The sequence below is a fragment of the Ambystoma mexicanum genome, chromosome 2q (assembly GCF_040938575.1).
Source record: "Ambystoma mexicanum isolate Mex_15411 chromosome 2q, UKY_AmexF1_1, whole genome shotgun sequence".
Taxonomy (NCBI): domain Eukaryota; kingdom Metazoa; phylum Chordata; class Amphibia; order Caudata; family Ambystomatidae; genus Ambystoma; species Ambystoma mexicanum.
Window position 1 is genome coordinate 1,270,713,645 of NC_090924.1, and position 18,668 is coordinate 1,270,732,312.

At 44.3% G+C, this 18,668-nt stretch overlaps 1 protein-coding gene across 5 annotated transcripts in view; it reads right to left on the minus strand.

Moving 5' to 3' along the window:
- LOC138570086 (diacylglycerol kinase delta-like) overlaps nt 1-18,668 on the minus strand; it is a 1,083,011-nt gene that overhangs the window by 542,509 nt on the left and 521,834 nt on the right. Inside the window, exon 1 of one of the 5 annotated variants that reach the window (XM_069648676.1) lies at nt 16,376-16,526. The exons of the other annotated variants lie outside the window; for them this stretch is intronic. Coding sequence (XP_069504777.1) covers nt 16,376-16,411 — 36 coding nt within the window. The 5' untranslated portion in view covers nt 16,412-16,526. Of the gene's footprint in view, nt 1-16,375; nt 16,527-18,668 lie in introns of those variants that run through there. 5 annotated transcript variants of the gene reach the window in all.

The following is an 18,668-nucleotide window of genomic DNA, read 5'->3' on the forward strand; positions in this document are numbered from 1 at the left end:
TATAGGCGTGTTACAAATGCCTTATCATATCATATCACCATCACCAGGCTCATCTACAACCCAAAAACCACTGCATATTGTAAAGGCACCCTCACCGCGGGGCTGCCTCCATCACCTGATACCTAGGATCAAAATGATATCCTCACTATCACAATAAATAGATACGAAATACAACTCAATACCACTTATCTCACAATACCTTCCCTAAGTGTTTTATGTGTATCCGCCCCTTATACGTGTCTCATGAAAGATGATACCCTCCAACACCTGTCCCTCAACACATGGTAAGTTTTCAGACCACAGACCGAGAGGTGGCATGTCCTAGGTCTGTTTACTGCCGCTGCAAGGGTGCACATCCAATCCAGGTCGGAGACGGTGGAGGAACGGGGCCGGCGTCTCACCATTCCCTAGAACGCGCGCAACCCGAGGCCTTCGGGTGTGCTGGCGCATTATAAGTAACAAAGTAAAGCGTTATAACCAGCGATGGCACAGTGAGGGCACTGCCCTGACAATGGAAATATGGAAGGTTCAAATTGCATAAACATATCTCTTCCATCACTCGCACCTATTATCAGTTGCCAATGAGCAATGCAGTTTGTACTATGCGCCATATACATGGGCGGTGTCATAATAATAATAATAATTATTATTATTGGGGATCTCCAGCAGCAATAGAGCTCAGGCCTGAAAATGTGCAGCCGCCTAAGTTCCATTTGTGGAAGATTACCAGCACAAGAGCCGCAGAACTCATTTACATGTGGCTCTCTGATCCGGAAGTGGCTGACATGCTTGGACACCCCTCAGCATTGGCCGAGATATGTGACCAACGCCTTCACTTTCCCACAGCTAACCACAAACTGTCGAAACTGTCAAACAGTGCCTCTTAATCGCAGGAAGCCAGACCCCAGACAGAAATCCCGGGTGCCGTTGCAGTATCGCTGTGCCTGCTGCGTGCAGTGATAAAGCGCTTGCCCGTAACTTTGCTGCTGGAGGCAAGCAGAGCGCGGGGCTGGCAGCTTCTACTGCCCTGCCAACTGTCTGGCAGCAGGCTTATCCAAATATGCCTTCTGTGCCCGAATAGGGACAGGGCAAGCGCCACGATAAGGCAATTACAAAAAGCTTCCACTAGCAGATGGGCTTCAAGGTGGGCGCCATTTTGTCCCTAAAACATCAAATCTGGATCAATTTTAAGCCAGTGGGTGAAATGGGACTTTACTTGTGTAGCATAATTCCTTGTATGGGTCCCGTGTAACGGATTTCCAACATGCAAGTTATAATTGTTCAGATAAAATGCAGGCTTTAGGCTTCAGCTTCGTATTTATATGTTGACATCATAAAAAAAAATATTTGAAGATGGAATTCCACAAACACTTAGATCAACAAAAAAAAATCTAGTTCAGAAATATGCATTTAAATAAACTTGATTTCAGACGATTGCGTGCTGGCGCTGTGTTATTGTCTAGCGGTGCCATAATATATGGGTAATGTACCCCCTACCATACATTAAAAGCATACTGGAAGTCACCGATGAGTTTCGTGACCAAATAGAGGGACGAGGCCAAAGGACGAGCTCCTTCATTAGATCACAGAACTCCAAGGGGACTTTCTATGTGTGGTAGGGTTTATTTGATTATTTATATGACATAGTCACGCACTGTCCTTCCCTTTAATACTTTGTCGCTTGCTTCACATAATGGAAGAGATCTTCTATGTTCTGATCCATTTAATTAATATAGAATCTGTTTGGATTTAAGAAAAGGAAAAATGCAGCTCCTTATGTGATGCAGAAAAAGTTCCAGCTGTTTCATAAAATGTATTGAAAAAAAACCTTCTGTGCTTCCATCCATTATATCTTGTGTTTTGCTTTATTCAACCCGAGTGGGATGGGTATGCCCAGCAGTGGGTCCCGTGCCTGATATACTCAGAGACCCAAGCTACTCTTCACTGAGGAGGCCCAACAAGGCTGAAACATGACTTGGCATGCTCTTGGTCTCGTGCAGAAGGGATGTGAACTAGCAGTTCGGTCTGGACTGCCCCTTTTGGGGTTGGCCCAAGCCTGATTTGCACACGTCTGTCCCCTTTTGTAATGGCTTTGCAGGCGAAGAGCAGTGGTCTGGAGGGTTGCCCAGAGCAATTCCAGAGGTTAAGATTAATTCTACACCTTCCAGCCATCACCTCTTGTGGTTTGCCAAAATAATTAATAACATGCAGATTCTTGCTCCCATGAGTTAAACTACAGCAGTGCACAAAGTAAACATTATATCATAAACATTTCCTCGTCAATTACCGGCAGCAATGTGTCACAGAAAACAACTCTGCATGCAAGGCAATTGAAAAGCTGTTTACGGCTTCAATTAAGTGTTGCAGTGACAGCTAAAATTCTCTCTGCTGGTTCAAGCAGGAGGCATTGTGAGGGCAGAACCGAAGAGTAATAACTGATTAAAGAGCAGTTGTGATGTCACAAATAAACTGTAATAAGAACATTATTTCCAGGCTTTTATACAGATATTGCGGGCTGCAGTGTATTAGAATGTACTTTGTCCACCAACACTTTCATGGGCGATACATCGCCCCTCGTAAGCTTTTACATTCCCACTCCATGTTCCTGCTCCAGTCTTCACCCCAAAATTGCAACTTATATTTGTATTCAATCTCCCTTTCTCAGGGGTGACATTTTGATACGTTTTCAGCTTTTGTAGTCACCATTTTTACTGTATACCACAAAACCACTTTTCAGGGCTGCACTTGTTTTTGACCAAACCGAAAATGTTTTTGGGTACCTACGTAGCATAAGTACACAATAGGTGGGCACTATTGAACCAACAATCATGGTATCAGACGCAATGCACCAGTGTGGCCGCAGATCAACAACCATTCTTTCTACTGGTACACACACTGCAGCAACAAATTGGGACTGTGATTCAGGTAATGAGGTTAGAAGCCTATATATCTGCCAGGAATGCACGAGCACTCTCTCTTTCTCTGTCTCTCGAGCCCGTTATGCACAGAACACTACTCATTCTCTATCTTATAAAACTCCAAAACGGGCTTGGAATCCCAGGGCATATATCTGCTCAATAAAATATACCCTTCTGTGCCACCTGCCCCTAGAAGACAGTCCATATATAATGGATGGCTACTAATCCATATCAATACAAGCATTTAGCACTGGCCTAACTCTCCACCCACGTCTGCAAACTCCTTTCCTGCTTTCCCACCCTCTTACTTCACCCTTGCTCACACTTTACTTCCCAACATACCGATGTCTGGTTCACCCAGGCAGGGGCACAATATGCCTTGGACAACATTTGGGGGTTTTATACTACTATTTTGGTGATTTGCTGAATCCAGGTCTGTGGCTCAGTGGACTTTACAGGGGCCTCTGCTTGACCTCATGGTCACAGGTTCAAATCCCGGCAGGTCCACTCAACCTTTCTCCTTCCGAGGTTGATAAAATGAGCACCATTATGTTGGGTATCAATAAACATCTGTTATCTGTCAATGGTGTCAAGATGCGCCTCTGGGGGTGAATATGCACTCTACATGTTATGTTGGTGCAGTGCATATATAATTGCAAATCGGTTCAAATTCCAGTCATCTTAGTTTCCATTCCAAGATGTTCAAAGTGCAGCACACTCCAAGTGAAAATACAATCTTTCATGGCTGACACTTACTTCCCACTGTTTTGCATGGGCAAGGCATTCATTTAGTTATTATCAACTCATGGTCCATTGTAACCAGTGTTGCTTTCTTCTCCCATCCCACACACAAGCAGCATCCTACGCACTCACACACTGCCTGGCAGAAGATCCCTGTGCTGCAATCTCTCTGTTTTTGTTAAGCCCCTGGCACTGGCAAGGTGGGCAGTCCCCACACCTGCCTGCAAGCCTGTGAGTTATGTGTGGGCTGGTGTGTTTGCAAAACTAGATCTCAGATAAGGCATACTTAACCGTTGTTTAAGCAATGTAGTAAACGCAATTAGGTTTCAGTATCGTTATTGGTTCTTTAGGGCAGAGGAGACTCCACTGTTCTTTAAATCATTCATATCAATTTTATTCACTATCATCGGTAGACGAATGCAAAAATAACTTCACCTGCACTATAAAGTGAGTGACTCAACCACCTTGTGACTCAAACTTCTGTACTAACTCCTACATGATATTTCAGACATATACCAATGACATATCTCTTATCGAAGGGTCATGCAATGACTTAAATACGCAATGTTTAAGCATACCTCATCTAGGGGATAAGAGATATGTATTTACAATAGGTCTGAATTATCGGGTAGAAATAGAGAAGTTTGAGACACAAGGTGGTTGGGTCAATTTATAGTGCTGGCGAAGTACACCGTGGTGTACTTTGTACAGTGTCAGTGTGGTTTTTAGAATTGTTGCATGGATATATGGCCCACCTTTGAGAATGCCTCTGTTTGCTTTGACCCTTAGGTTGCCCGTTGTGAGGGGTCACCAGACACAATGGGGAGTGGTATGGGTATCTCTTCATATTTTACCCCTACTTTGTCTGTCTGTTTGTTTGTTTATTTTATGTATAACGTGCTCCTCACCCGAGGGTATCTGTCTTGAATTCCGGTATGCATTATATGACCTAGGTCGTTTTTTTTTGTTTGGTGTTGTGATTTATGTGTGTCCTTCACATTGAATTCTAGGAGACATTCATCAGTGTCTTTTTAATAAAAAAAATATTTCATGATAAGGGATTACCCTTGATGCTACCCCATGGAACTCATTTTTTGTGAGCCCTGAAGAAGGCTGTGCCTTGTGTTTTGAAATTACAGCCCCCTACAGTCGAAACTCTAGTTGGCGTCCCGCCATCTTCTACAAATGTGTATTAGCACTACTTTCTCACATCATGAATACATTCTAAAGCGTTCGAGCATCGCATGCTATGGTTACAACACATTGTATTAAATGAGTGCACACTTGATACTCTGTTTGCTGCATGAGCCGACACTCAAGTGCAGCTCCATTTGGAATATAATTGTAGGCTACATCCACAACGATGCTTTGGTTGCTTTAAATACATTTAGTTGATTTATGAGTGACTATCTTTTTCTTTGTCACTTGTGTGTTACGCGTGGACGCGTGGTGTTCTTTGGGTTCTCTTGGGGTTATATCTACCTCCTTCTTTGGGCATGACATACATTGATGTGGTATGGCCGAGTGCGTGTTAGGCTGAAAAGTTATTTGCTCTCACTGAAGACATTGAGTAATGCAATTGTGGTTTTCTTGCATTTATCTGTTTGCGAGCAGTGTTCAGACTGCCCTAATGTGTTTTTTAATGTCTGCATTACATTTTCTACATTTAATAAATTAATGTAATATCCACTGTTCTAGCTAATGTGTTGAATGGTTGCTTTTCCCTAACCTATAAGGCTCCTATATCGCCTTCAAATACTTGAAAAATGGTAAACTGCGAGAGTCCTGGCTCTTTGTGTTTTGTGCGTTCCTGGTCCCACATACAGGCTCTCTCTTGAATACGTTTGTGTGGTTTACCGCTTATTGTTTTTGAGTTTAAGACTTCATTGGGAGCCTAAACCATGCAGAAAGATCGAGAAGAGCAAATGTCCCTCTACTTACAGAGCTAGGCCGCAAACAGCCATGTTCTATAGCTAGGAAACGCGGGAGGAACTATACACTTTTAAATAAGGGTACATGAGTGCGGAACCCTGGAATCTGCTTCCTGGGTGCTATTGGGGCCAACTAGAATGGTAATGGTTTAAGTGTTGTGGAAGGAGATAATGTGTGCACAACCCCCCCTTTTCTACCCTTCTCAACCTGGGCTGCAGTTCCCTGGTCCTGCTTAGGGAATACTAGGTCTAAGAGGGGCGAGGAGTCTGATTACCAGCTTACATTTACCAGCCTACTTTCCACAAACGAAGGGCCTGATTCCCAGAGCGTTATCCTATGGGACTGCGCCATTATAAACTGCTTTTGTGAATCAAGCACTAAGTGTTGTTCATGTGTATCATCATTTGGTGTTTTGTGGAGTGCTAACATTTTAACTGGCTGCTTCAAAGTGCTTGCCGGCCTTGTGAAGGCCACCATGCCACTAATGTGAAACGACACAGAAAACATGACATAATATAAGCTGACATGTCACGGCATGACCAGCTAGCATGACAATTCGACATAATAATAACTTTGCATTTACATAGCGCTACAAACCCTCAGGTATCTGAGCGCTACTTATTATTACCCACTGTGTGTGGTGCTCATTTATCGACCTCGGAAGGATGAAAAACTGAGCTTGGCCTTGCAGGGATTCGAACCTGCGTCAGCAGGCTCTGCCCAGATGTCAAAGCAAGCACTTTACTTGTTGTGCTATCTGACCAGCTTCTAATTGCCCAGAAAACAAAATGAAGGTTGGAGCAAATACATACATAGATAAATAAAAACGAAAAATCAGCAAAACTCCCTTAAAGTCCAAAAATACAGTTCAGTTACAATATCGCAGTTGGGAAGATGGAATGAAAAAGGAAACTGCAAGGGTGGAGCAGGGTTTGCTGCAGATGCCAGGAGCGAAGAACTGGAAGTCTAAGAAGTGGGGTGTGGCGGGACAGCAAAAGCAAAGGGAATGCATACATCAGAATCACAATTTCAAGTGAGCATTTTTGGCAAACATGCATTTGGCAGCTAAAAAGCACAGATTGAAACAGACCCACATTACTTGACTTGTTCCAGCAGGATCAACATGCCATGGTCTTGCATGATATAACAAGTGTATAATATCACATTTAAGAAAAAAATAGCATTTCTAAGCATGGCAGAGCATAGCGAAGTTAGTCTATATAGCATAGCACAGCCACATAGCAAAAACGAGGCATGGTTTAGCAAACCAGACAAATGAAACTATAGCCCAGCATAACAGCACTGCGCAGGTAGCATGGCCACAATATTAGAGTAGGTGACCCCACCCTGTGTGCTTTATGTCTCCCTCTGTCTCACTCTGTGTAGTTGTTTCTTTTAATAGCTGTGAGATTTGTATAGCCCAGAGCACTTTACTTGACCCATCCAAGCCGTTGCTGCTCACAGCTGGGTGACCAGAGGAGAAAACAAACAGCTATGTTGCTGGGGCGTGGTGAGTAGTGACTGTGTTTCTTTGCAAAAGGAGATAATACATAAAGGAAATGATTTAATTGCACTAACATTGTAAACTGTCTCTTTCGAATATTTTACAATGTTTATTTCTAATGATCGCCTTCCGTGTTATCTCATAGTCATGATGAGAATGTTACAGTTTTCTTACTGAGCAAAGCACATTATCAAAACATAAAATAACTATATGAATTATGTTCTGATAGAAGGTTGTCATTCCAAGATGAACAGACTGGTAACACTCCTATTATACTCTTTCAAAATACTCCTATGAGAAAGGGGAAGGGGAGAAATAGCACCAGTGAGGGTTCCTGGCTGCTTTGTAAGAAACCAAAGAGCATATTGGAAACATAGCAATGGCCACATATCTTTATAGTTAACAAATATGTTTGTGTTAAAAGGGTTGCATGCTTGAATCATTAAACACATAATGCGCACTGGGTTTGGTCAACATTTCATTTTACACAACACTCCCCCTAACATCATTAAAATGTTTGTAACACTCAGGCATATATAATTATCTGGACATCCTAAGGGTTTAGATGTGAGGATAAATTAGGAAAGACATTGGTGACTCCGTTGAGTTCCAACGGCTGTCTGCTACATGCAACATTTTATCTGGTTTTTAGGGAACGTTTGGCTGTGCCTGTGCTCGGTTCTCACTGCACAGAAATCCTGAGAGAATTATAAACAGGATGTGTAACACGGACCAGGGAGCTCCAGATAACGAGAGGGTTCTACCTGGTCTCTGCTCTCATCTCTGTAAGTGCAAGGATAAGGGGTTCGGGAGGCATCCATTTGTTGATTAAGAGAAATGACTCCATAGATCGAAAAACAAAGACATCCAGTTCTCCTTAGTTTGCAGGGTGGAAGACCAAGAGAAGTTTAGGCCTCATCCTACCTTGCAGAGTTGATGTGCCCAGTGGTGACTAGTGGATCCTTTGCTTGTCGGGGCAATGTCTATTGGGCAAAAATGGCATTCATCAGGCGATCAGGGCTGGGCCTAGAAACCCTATTCACACTAGGGCAGGGTGCTTAGCCAATCAGGTGGCTGGAATTGCAGGCGAGAACTGCCAGTGAACCGGCCTCATTTCATCAGCCTCCTAAGTCCCTTTCCTGGGCAAGGCCATCTTTTTTTTCTCACTGCCCAAACCCCCTCCCCATTTCCCCCAGCACCCACCCTCCCCCAGACTGCCAAGACATCCCACACCCCTTCCCCCAGCCTCTTCCCTCCCCACTTACTAGCTGGACCACAACTTTCTGCTCTCAGTCATTATTCTGTTTACGATGGTGGCAGCCATCTTGCTTTTTATTTTATGTAAGATTGGGCTTGCGCAATATATGCACAGCCTGTCTTCCGTGGAATTAAAAACATAGATCCATTCGTACCCCGGACGGGATCCCAAAGTGCAAATAGTTATCACCCCATTTTCTGGGTGGGTACATGGCTAGTAACAGCCCTGAACCCCCGCCAAGGCCCTCGCTTTGCTCTGCCATGTACGCTCCCCTGATACACTGTTGATTGCTACCGTCATTGCTCAGAAATCAAGCATGGCACCTCCAGCAGAGATCACCTAAACGTGGAGAACCCTAAGGGAGGGCTCGAGTTACAAACACCCTCTGTATGTGAGTGGAATGACAGCTTTTTCTAGTTTATACCTCTGACTGGAGTTACAAAGAACATAATGTCCTCTATGCCTGAAAGAAATCCTTATCACCCAGCATGCACCCGTCCCACAGATGTAAAGGACCCCTTCCCCTTTCCACGTGACCCCCACTCTCACTGTGCTCCAGCAGCTCCTAGTCACGCTTCATTTACTGGGGTTTAGTTTCTTTGAGATGGCTGCAAACCATGGCCACATAGAGACTGGGATAGGCAGGGCCTTTGGAGGACAAAGAGGGGCAGACAGGTGCTGGTCTGCTCAGGTGGACGATCCCAACACTGACATGGGTGCTAGTGTTTATGAGAAAACCATGAATGAGCAAATGGGGCCTGGCCGAGGGTGGAGGCAAGACAGGAGCCAGACAGCTAGGATAAGCATTGTATTATCCCAACCTTGGAGTGAGGAGGATTGACAATATGAACATACCACTGGGGGTGGAACTGTTGGGACCGATTCGAGGAGGGGGTGATGACACTGGGGAATAGAGGAGTCAGGAGCAACGCATTTGTAGACTTAAAGAGTCTACTTCCCGTTGGTCTCCCTTGTTCTTATTCTGGTGGGGTCGTCTTGAAACATTAAAGATGCTCTAATCACCTATTGTTTTTTATTATCTACAAATGCTGGGTAAACAGCATAAATAAAAGAATTGCCATGATTAAGCTTAGAGCTCCTTTTGATGATGGCGGTGTTCAATGCCCTGACTTTAGGTGCTACCATTAAGCATTTTTACTCAAACAAACTTGTGCTTGGTTTTGCCTCATCTGATGGGGATGACCTGCCCGCATTGTTCTTTCTAGAGTGGGAATTAGTGTCTTCCATTGACATCTCGGATCTGGTTTATATTTTTTGGTCCATGTGACTTAAGGGCTTTCCCTTTTCCCTCTGTTAGGTCTCCATCAAAAGAGTTTTCACTGTTTTTTATGGCACAATAGGTCTATTACAGTTAATGGTAGGTCGATTTGTCGAAAGCTCTGACTTATCTGAATATCAGGCTTATTCATCAAATTTTTCATAATACAAATTGAAGATCCTGCTATGATCTTAGAAATGCTTTCTTCATACCTTTATCAGATTACAATAATTATAATAAATTGGTTAATGCATGTCTGGACACATTTGACCTTTTTTACAAATAGGGAACGTATTCCTGATCCCACAAGAGTACTATTTATGGCCGGAGCTTCGGATGTACGGGCAGCTCAATTCTGTGGAATGTTGGCCGCTGTCAAACCTCCTAATATTAGATGGTCTACTCAATCTCAGTGCCTAGTTGACTATGGTAGGAAGTTTGATAATGAGACATGGACTCAGTAATGGTCCATGGTTAAATCTATCTCTGCGTCGGCCAACATTTCACAGAATCTACATAAAGCCTTTTTGACCCCAATGAAATTACTCAAAACTAGACATGGCTCAAATGGGGATTGTTGGTCCCGTGAAAATATTTGTGGCCCCTATATGCATATGTTTTATGAGTTCCCATATGTTTATACATTTTGGCAGGATATTTGGTAATTTTAGAGAACATTTTTAGCATAAATCTTCCTCTAGCCCTCACTAATATTCTGTTTGGTAGTGTTGCTCTGGGTAACGATCTAGCAGATCCCTCTTTTCTCCTGTATGACCTTTTTATTGCTATTGTGATTAAGTTAATTACTACTAACTGGAAACATTTAACTTAACTGTTAAGGGTTGGAGGGATAATATTTGTCATATACAAAGACTTGAGCATCATATGGCCATACGTCTTAATGTAACAACTAAACACGACGCTAAATGGATATGTTTGACCAATTATCTGGCCTTTCACAATACGTCTGCTCATGGCTCATGAATCTGAATGTCTTACTTCTATTGTTATGGATGATAGATTTTTCTATGTGATGTTTGCATCTGGTTATTATTATTAAATAAAATGGCGATAACATCCCGCCCCCTTTTTATCCAACTGTGTCTTGTCTGTGTCTGTGTCCCTTGTCCTTCCCCCGTTAGTCCACTAACATCTCCTTAGATCATACATGTCGACAGCTTCTGATCTTGTATTTTCTGCAGCTGTTTTACCAGTTTCCTACATTGATGATTCATAATTGCTTTTCATTTTAATTCATATGTTGTCATCTCTCCATACTTGGCGGCCACACGAATAGCCTTTGCTATGTTCCTCATGGAGTGCTGTATCCTTGATATAATGATCTAATATTACGTATAGTTTATATTTCTCTTTTTCAATAAAACGTATTAAACAGAAAATCTTTGTGAATTCGTTTTGTACACAGGCATCTCTAAAAAGCACTGAGCATCCTTCGATTTGCTGATTACCAAAGCTTGGTGAATTTACTTTATAGAAGACCACCTTCAAGAAGCTTGTAGGCATCTTCAGATTTGCACATTTTTGTGAATTTTACTTGCACCAAGCATTTGTACGAAGCTCTGGGCATCCTGAGATTTGCTCCATTGTATTTTTATCATCTGTGGTTCCTCGCAGGCAAGAAAATTGGGGCACTGCTCATGGTATCAATTTCTGGATTAAAAAAAAAATCCCCAGCAAGTGTCTAGATTTAAAATAAAATATTATTATAATAAAATATTATTTACAATGAAACCATATACCCAGTGATGAACAACAAAAGGATTTAGTGGAAGCTAAGATTGGTTTCAAGGATCTGACAGAAGTCAACATGCAGCAATCATTGGATGAAGAGCCATGACACATGCAATGTTATTTTATGATCTAAAAGTGTTTCTTTGCTCTTTGGAGCTAGATATGCCCTTTCATCAACCACCCAAAAAAAAGAACCAGGCGCTGTGCCTTTTTAAGCCAACGGGCCCAGGTTATGTGAATTGTTAATGAAAGCTTCCAATGAAAGCAAAGCTGTCATTGCATATGCAAATGAAATGACGATTTGACAAGCTTTCCATTGCAGTAATCCAAGGCAGGAGGGACATTCCTTGGGGCAGGTGTGTGCTGGTGAAATGTCTAATACTACATGTAGTTAATGGAGCATTCTCTGTGTGTGACCCTTAGGAATCAATGGCTAACACGGGGCTGGTGGCTAATAATGCTGAGGTGCCGATAGGAGCCACAGAGATGTTAACATCAATCAGAATCCAATCAGCCATGGCTAAGTGTGCAAAGGGTTCCGCAGCGCGACGCATCGCATTACGCACTCCCTTGCTGCCAAATTGCATTAACTTGGCCAGGAAGGACTCAAGATTGCTCCCAATGCTCTTCTCCAGATTGACCTTGGCCTGGTAATTCGATTTAATACCCCAGTGGAGCCGGGGTTGGAATAGTGTGTTATTAGAATAGCCTACTTTTTGTTGGGGAAGGCGGCTGAGTACTATTGCTATGGAACATTGTAATGCAACTGATATTGTTCAATTATCTTATATGTTATGTAACCCTCTACATTCTATTTTATGATTTGCTTCCGGCAATGGATGGCAGGCGTCCATATGTAGTGTTTTGTTTTGAATGCATTGGAATATGCCGGCAAGGATTTTCACTCTTTATGCCTGTAAGTGTGAGGCAGTCTGGCAAAATATCCTTGAGCAACAAAAGAGGAGGGCCTTACGATTGTGTAATACTGGACGAAAATACACACCGAGACAGTGATCGACACTGAGACAGTGATCGACGTGAGCAGGAATTGTTTAACAAGTGGGGAGCGGTGCACCGCTACTTTTCTTTTTTTCTGCTTACCATTCCTCTACTTTTTATGACCATATTCACCATTCTATACAGAGGATTTGTCAATTCACGTCCCTGTGCAAGTGTAAAGTTGTAATAGGAGCTTTAGTTACTGGTCACTTAGACTATTTCAGTGCCCCGGCCCTAACACCTTGTCACATGTTGCACTAGGCTTCTGCCGACCCTCTCCCCTGCCGAGACCACAGTTCCACTACTTTTTTCGGTACACTTTTACCACTGCACACAGAGCACTTAAGGGGGTAACAATGTGAAAGAGCTGCCCCGGGTGCAGTGATGTATGCAGGCGACCGCCCGCTTGCATTTTGTTATGCCTCATCGTGAATAGGGTATGTGGTGAAAAAGGCATGGCAGCATTGCAAGGGAACATTTGGGTCTAAGGGCCAAGAGAATGGACAACATAAATGATGGTCTCTTGCAGCCACATCAAACTTCCGGTTTGGGGAGACCCTCTTGTGACACGGAAGATAGAAGGTGTGGCAGTGTCCCCCTCTCCTGTTGCGGTTTTGGCTCATGTGTTGCTTTAGTGTGGCAAAACAGTGCCATGGCAACAGTAAATGACAAAAGTGTATGAATGCACATCCTATATAGTGATAACCCATTTGTCCCTCTTTTTGAATAATTATGGGCCTCATTACGACCCAGGCGCTCCCGTTACGAAGGGTGCTGGTACAGGACCGGCACCCTTCATTACGGGAGCGCCTATTACGAGGTTCCCTTTGCGGGACCTGGAACAGACGTCTGGTAAATCCAGACGTCCTTTCCAGGTCCCGCGAGCGGAACAGGGAGCTAATAACGGGCCGTTATTAACGTGCCCGTTATTAGCTCCCTCCCCATTCCCATTGAGTCCTATGGGGGCTCAAATGGGAATGGGGAATGGTTCCTTGAAGGAGGAATTACCGGGTACTCCAATGTTGGAATGACCCAGTTATTCCTCATTGAAGGAGCCTGTTATTGGAGCCCGGTATGGAGGCCCCATGTGTGCGCTGTATCTACAATTGGTTGATTCTGCTGTCAATGCAATGGACAGAGTCCCAGATATCATAGGATTGGAAGAACTGTGTTTGGTTTGCTATAATTTTTTTGTTTGAAATGTGTGCCTGTATTGTGTTAAGTATTTTAAGGATTATCGCTTGTAATGGTGTGGTGCTGGTCTGTAGTCATGGCATGAATGTCGCTGCTACTTCATTTGCAGGGGACTGGCAAAGCGCATTATGTGCTATAGGACTGACCATAAAGATGATGCAAACTTGAACTGGACCTGCCCATATGGGCATAATGTAGACCTCTGATTGACTGTGTAAGGAAGCCAAGAAGATCTTGCAACCGAGATTGTATCGGCTCCACTTGTTTGGAGGGAGAGGGAGTCAGCAGAAGGCTCTTCAAGAATTGGTCTTCAGTTTGGGGCCCAACAGGACACAGACACAGCAATCCCTGATTGCTTATTGCTGCTCCGACTGAGCATCTGCCCATTGTTGAAGAATGAAGTGGGGAGATGACGGCCACCAGCATCCCTGGAATCATTTGGAATTCTCCGAAAGACATATATCTTTGTGGATTTTTAGTCCTAAGCATCATCAAATTTGCTTGGTTGCGACACAACGGCTTTCTCAGTGGAGGTTTGCTGTTGTTAAATATTGTCTTGATGTCTTTAATTTCACTTTCTTTGTTAAGCCCTCCTCGCCAGGGTCTTGAACATTGCTACGCTCTCACCCTAGAGAGCGGGCCCTCCTTTGCAGCTGTGGTATTCCAGTTGGGCTCAACTCATCACGTATGCTACGTTTGTGGATATTAGTTTGCATGGTTTAGAAGGGCAACAGGCCATTCCACTGTTTTGCTTCTGGAGCAGAAAGACTGTTTCCACAAAGCCTGTTAAGTGTCCATTGCTTTTTGCAAAGTGTGCTCCCTGTTTGGTGCGAAGTGTACGCAGGCTCTGATTTGTTCGACCCGGACCGCCTCTGAGTTCTGCAGGCGCGCTTCTTCTGCTGCAATCAGCTACAAGATGAAGTGTATCCCAACAGAACAATGGTTCTGGAGGTAAGCCACGCTTTTACCTGGAGGCAGTCACACAAGGGCGTGTGAAACTCAGACTTATGAAACAGGCGCATTTTCTATGAGGACAGCTAGATGTAGGGTGTCCACGCATGAAAGTATCACTGTTGCGTGCACATTTCTTAGCATCAGTGGTAGACGGTACGCGCATTAGTATGGTGGCTTGTTATAGGACAGCTTTGTCTCTTGAGATGTTTTTGGACTACACAACCCATCAGCCGTTACTAGCCTAGTCAGTAGGAAGAGATCATGGGAACTGCAGCCCAAAACATCTGGGGAGCTGTAGGTTGTCGACCCCCATTATAGAAGCACACATTTACAGAGGACTTGTTTGATATTTGAGATTCATATTTTACTTTTGTCTAAAAAGAATTGCTTTTATGCGATTTTTCACTGTCCCTGTCCAATTCAGAATGAGGTTCTGAGGGTTGTATGTCAATTTACCAGCAAAAATGACACCAAACGCATTACTGCAGTGCCGGCTGAAATTTTGTCGCAGGGCTGAAGGGGGTCCATTTCAACATATGTGGGGCAACCCCTTGCCTTACAGCTGGGAACAACAGACATAGCTGCTTGTGGAGGGTATATATTCTAATGAAGATAAACGAATACAGTGAGGTGGTTAATTACTGCAGATTATTGTGGGACAGGTAGCCAGCAGGGAGTCGCAACACTAAATGTCCAATTGAAAAGCTATTAATCACTCTTTGTAATCAGATGGAGGCCTCAAGGCCCAGCAAAGGCAGCCAGCAATGTGCAGTTTTCATGTCCCAAATTAAAGGAATGCATTTCTGTATCACAAGACTGACAACATGGGACAGCTGCTCATGGCCCCCTTAAGCACTGGGGCCCATTTGAACTGAAATAGTTGAAAGGCCCTGACACTGTGCGTGCTTTCCTGTTTTGCATTCTTTTTAAGGGTGTTGCCCTCCCTATACCCTCTTTCTCACATCTGTACCACTATCCGTTAATCTGTTAATTTCTGTATGTCTGTGAGTAAAAAACGAGTGTTTTGTAATCAGCGTGACATGGCGTTATTAAACAGGTAAAAGGCTGACCGTGGCACTTGCTGCTGTGGTGCACAGGTAAAACTCTGGTGCTGCAGTGGTGCACAGGTAAAGCTCTGGTGCTGCAGTGGTGCACAGGTAAAGCTCTGGTGCTGGACACTGGTACTTGCTGCAGTGGTGCACAGGTAAAACTCTGGTGCTGCAGTGGTGCACAGGTAAAGCTCTGGTGCTGGACACTGGTACTTGCTGCAGTGGTGCACAGGTAAAACTCTGGTGCTGCAAGTGGGGCACATACACCAGGCATGCACTGAGTCAGCAGTGTTGTGGTGCGACACTTTGACTGAATGAGTTGCCCACTGGTGGGTTTGTGAGGCTTTAATGGGAAGAGGAAATGGTGCGAGAGATTGGTTGTGTACGGGGTTTACAAGCATGGCACATTGGATGCAGGTGGTGCCCAAGTGTGTGGTTGTATGTGCAATTGGTGCCGTATGAAAGCTGTGCACAGGCGTGGGAGTGCTAGGAAGGCGCGAGGCACCACATGTTGACGCGCTGGTGATGAAGGGGGGCATTGCATGTTGCAGTGTTAATGTGGAGGCAAGCATTTCAGAGGCTCACGCTTAGGGTGCACAGAAAGATGGTTGGATAGTGCAGGTGCACGCTGATTTTGATTGGAAGGGAGTAGGAGGAGCTCAAGATGACGAGGAACGAGCTCAGATAAGGAAGAGCAGGCGAGGACCCACCCCTCCATCTACCAACACCCAGAAGAGATCACGCAGCATGCCACATGAAAGCCACACCGCCAAGAGCTGTAATGTCTGCCCAAACCTTTATGTCGACGAACGTCTGAACCCTCTCGTGCATCTTGCTGCGGCCAACCCGCACTCTCGCGCCGGCTAGAGCCAGCCTCTGTCCCACCGGGCCCCTGCCCTCGCGCGGAGAAGCGCCGATGCATCGGGTTCTCCCCGTCCAAACTGAGCGCATTCCTGCATCCTCGCGGCCAGGTAGACAGTGGGCGGGGCAGCAGCTCCGCCTGCAGCCAATCCGCGGGGCCCATGCAAATGAGTTACACCTGCCGGCATCTTCTCACCACCAGCCAGGTAAATACGGAAGTGTGTCAGGAGGAAGTCTCCTGCAGCCTGGGCGGGCCACGGCTTAAAAATAGATCTTTGGGGAACTCGAGAAGCAGAAGTAAGTGGCAAAACCAGACCAACAGGGTGGCCTGGGCCAGGCGGCGGAGATCTGTGACAGGGAGAAAGCAGCTGTCAGTCAGGAATTCACAAACTGAGCAGAGTTCTTCGCATGCCCTCGTTAAACAGGTTGAGGTGAACGTTTTTTTAAATTCTACTTTTAGATGTATGCTAGGACTTTCCAGCTTCTTGAAAATAAACTTTTCTTCCGAAAATGTAACCAACTGTTAAATGTTTCAGGACTGACCAAGGATGGAGGGAATAAACACCCTTTTCCCAATTAAGTCCCCAAAAGCACATTTGTATTGTCATGCTTCTGTGTGACCACCCCAGGGCAAAAGTACACCATTGCTCTCAGCATTGATAGATTTGCTTTGATTGTTATCTGTGAAACCTGGTGTACCAACTACCTGCCATCCCAGGGTCAGCTCATTATTCTAAACTAGTGTGGGTGTGTGTGTGTGTGTGTGTGGGTGCGCATGCGCGCAGGTTCGTGCCTCAAGCCATTCCTGCATAAGTCAGTGCCCCACTTGGGCCACCCCAGTCAAAAGAGTCAGGACACGCCACTGCTTTACATGCCATGCACAGAAAATGCACAGAAAATGTTCATGTAATCAAGGAGATCATTATGGTATCTACGTGAACAGAGTTCTGCTTCATTGCCTTTTTAAAAAAAGGGGGGGTCTACCTTTCTTTGCGGCACCCTGACATACACTTATCCTTTGCATACACTCCTGTATCGAAGGTTTTTGTGCACATTAACATTGAAACTGGCATACGACCACATTTGGATGCAGACGTGCTCGACAAGGAACTCCAATCATATCTGATGTTTCGACTATCCCAACCAGTCTTTCTTAACAAGTGTGAAACATTTAGAGTCCCAGTGATCAATCTCTTTGCATCCCAAAGGTATGTTTTAGTACTCATTTCGTACTCAAGACATTGGGAGCCAAAAGGCTGGTGGTGAATGCTCTTGCCCTGATACAAAACAGAAGAGGTGATGGCTGGAAGGTTTAGAATGAATCTTAGCCACTGGAAATTGCACTGGACACCCCTCCAGATCATCATTCGGCAGCCTGGCAAGCCATTACAAGAAGCGGAAAGACCATATGCAAACTGGGCTTGTCCCCCCACAAAGGTGACAGTCCAGCCCAAACTGCTTGGGTAAATCCCTTCTGCACAAGACCCAAAGCAACCCCAGACATGTTTCGGCCTCATAATCATCATCAGTGAGGTGTAGGTTGGGTTTCTAGGCCCAGAAGACCCAGGACCCACGTATCGTCATACCGATCTGACTCGGAGTGACTTGTGCAAAGTAAAAGAGGTGATGGCTGGAAGGTTTAGAATTAATCTTAACCTCTGGCAATTGATCTGGGCAATCCTACCAGGGTTGTCCAACTCCGGGCCTCAAGGGCCGTGATCCATAAGGGGTTTTCATGATATCCCTCATCAATATTCACGAGGAAATATTTGCATACCTTGGGAACCATTGTAGGCAAATGTACTCATAAATATTAATGAGGGGTATCCTGAAAACCCGACATGTATCTGCCCGTTGGGGCCTGGAGTTGGACAACCCTAACAGACCATTGTTCTTCAGCCTGCAAAGATATTACAGAAAGGGGAATGACCATGTGAAATCAGACTTTCCCCCACCACAAAAGAGGTAGTCTTACCCAAACTGCTTTCTCATTTCACCTCTTACATTTGAATTACATTAATTTCAATGTAACTGATAATGTTGCAAAGTTATACCAATGAAAGACAATTATTTGGAAAATGTAATTGCGAGTTATATATAAAAAACACTGGAATTTTAAAAAAATGAAAAAAGGGATGCATTGGAATATTAAAAATGAAATTTAAACTTTAAAAACGGTAAGCACACTAAAGAATACAAAAAAAGGAAAACAAAAAACAACACGTAA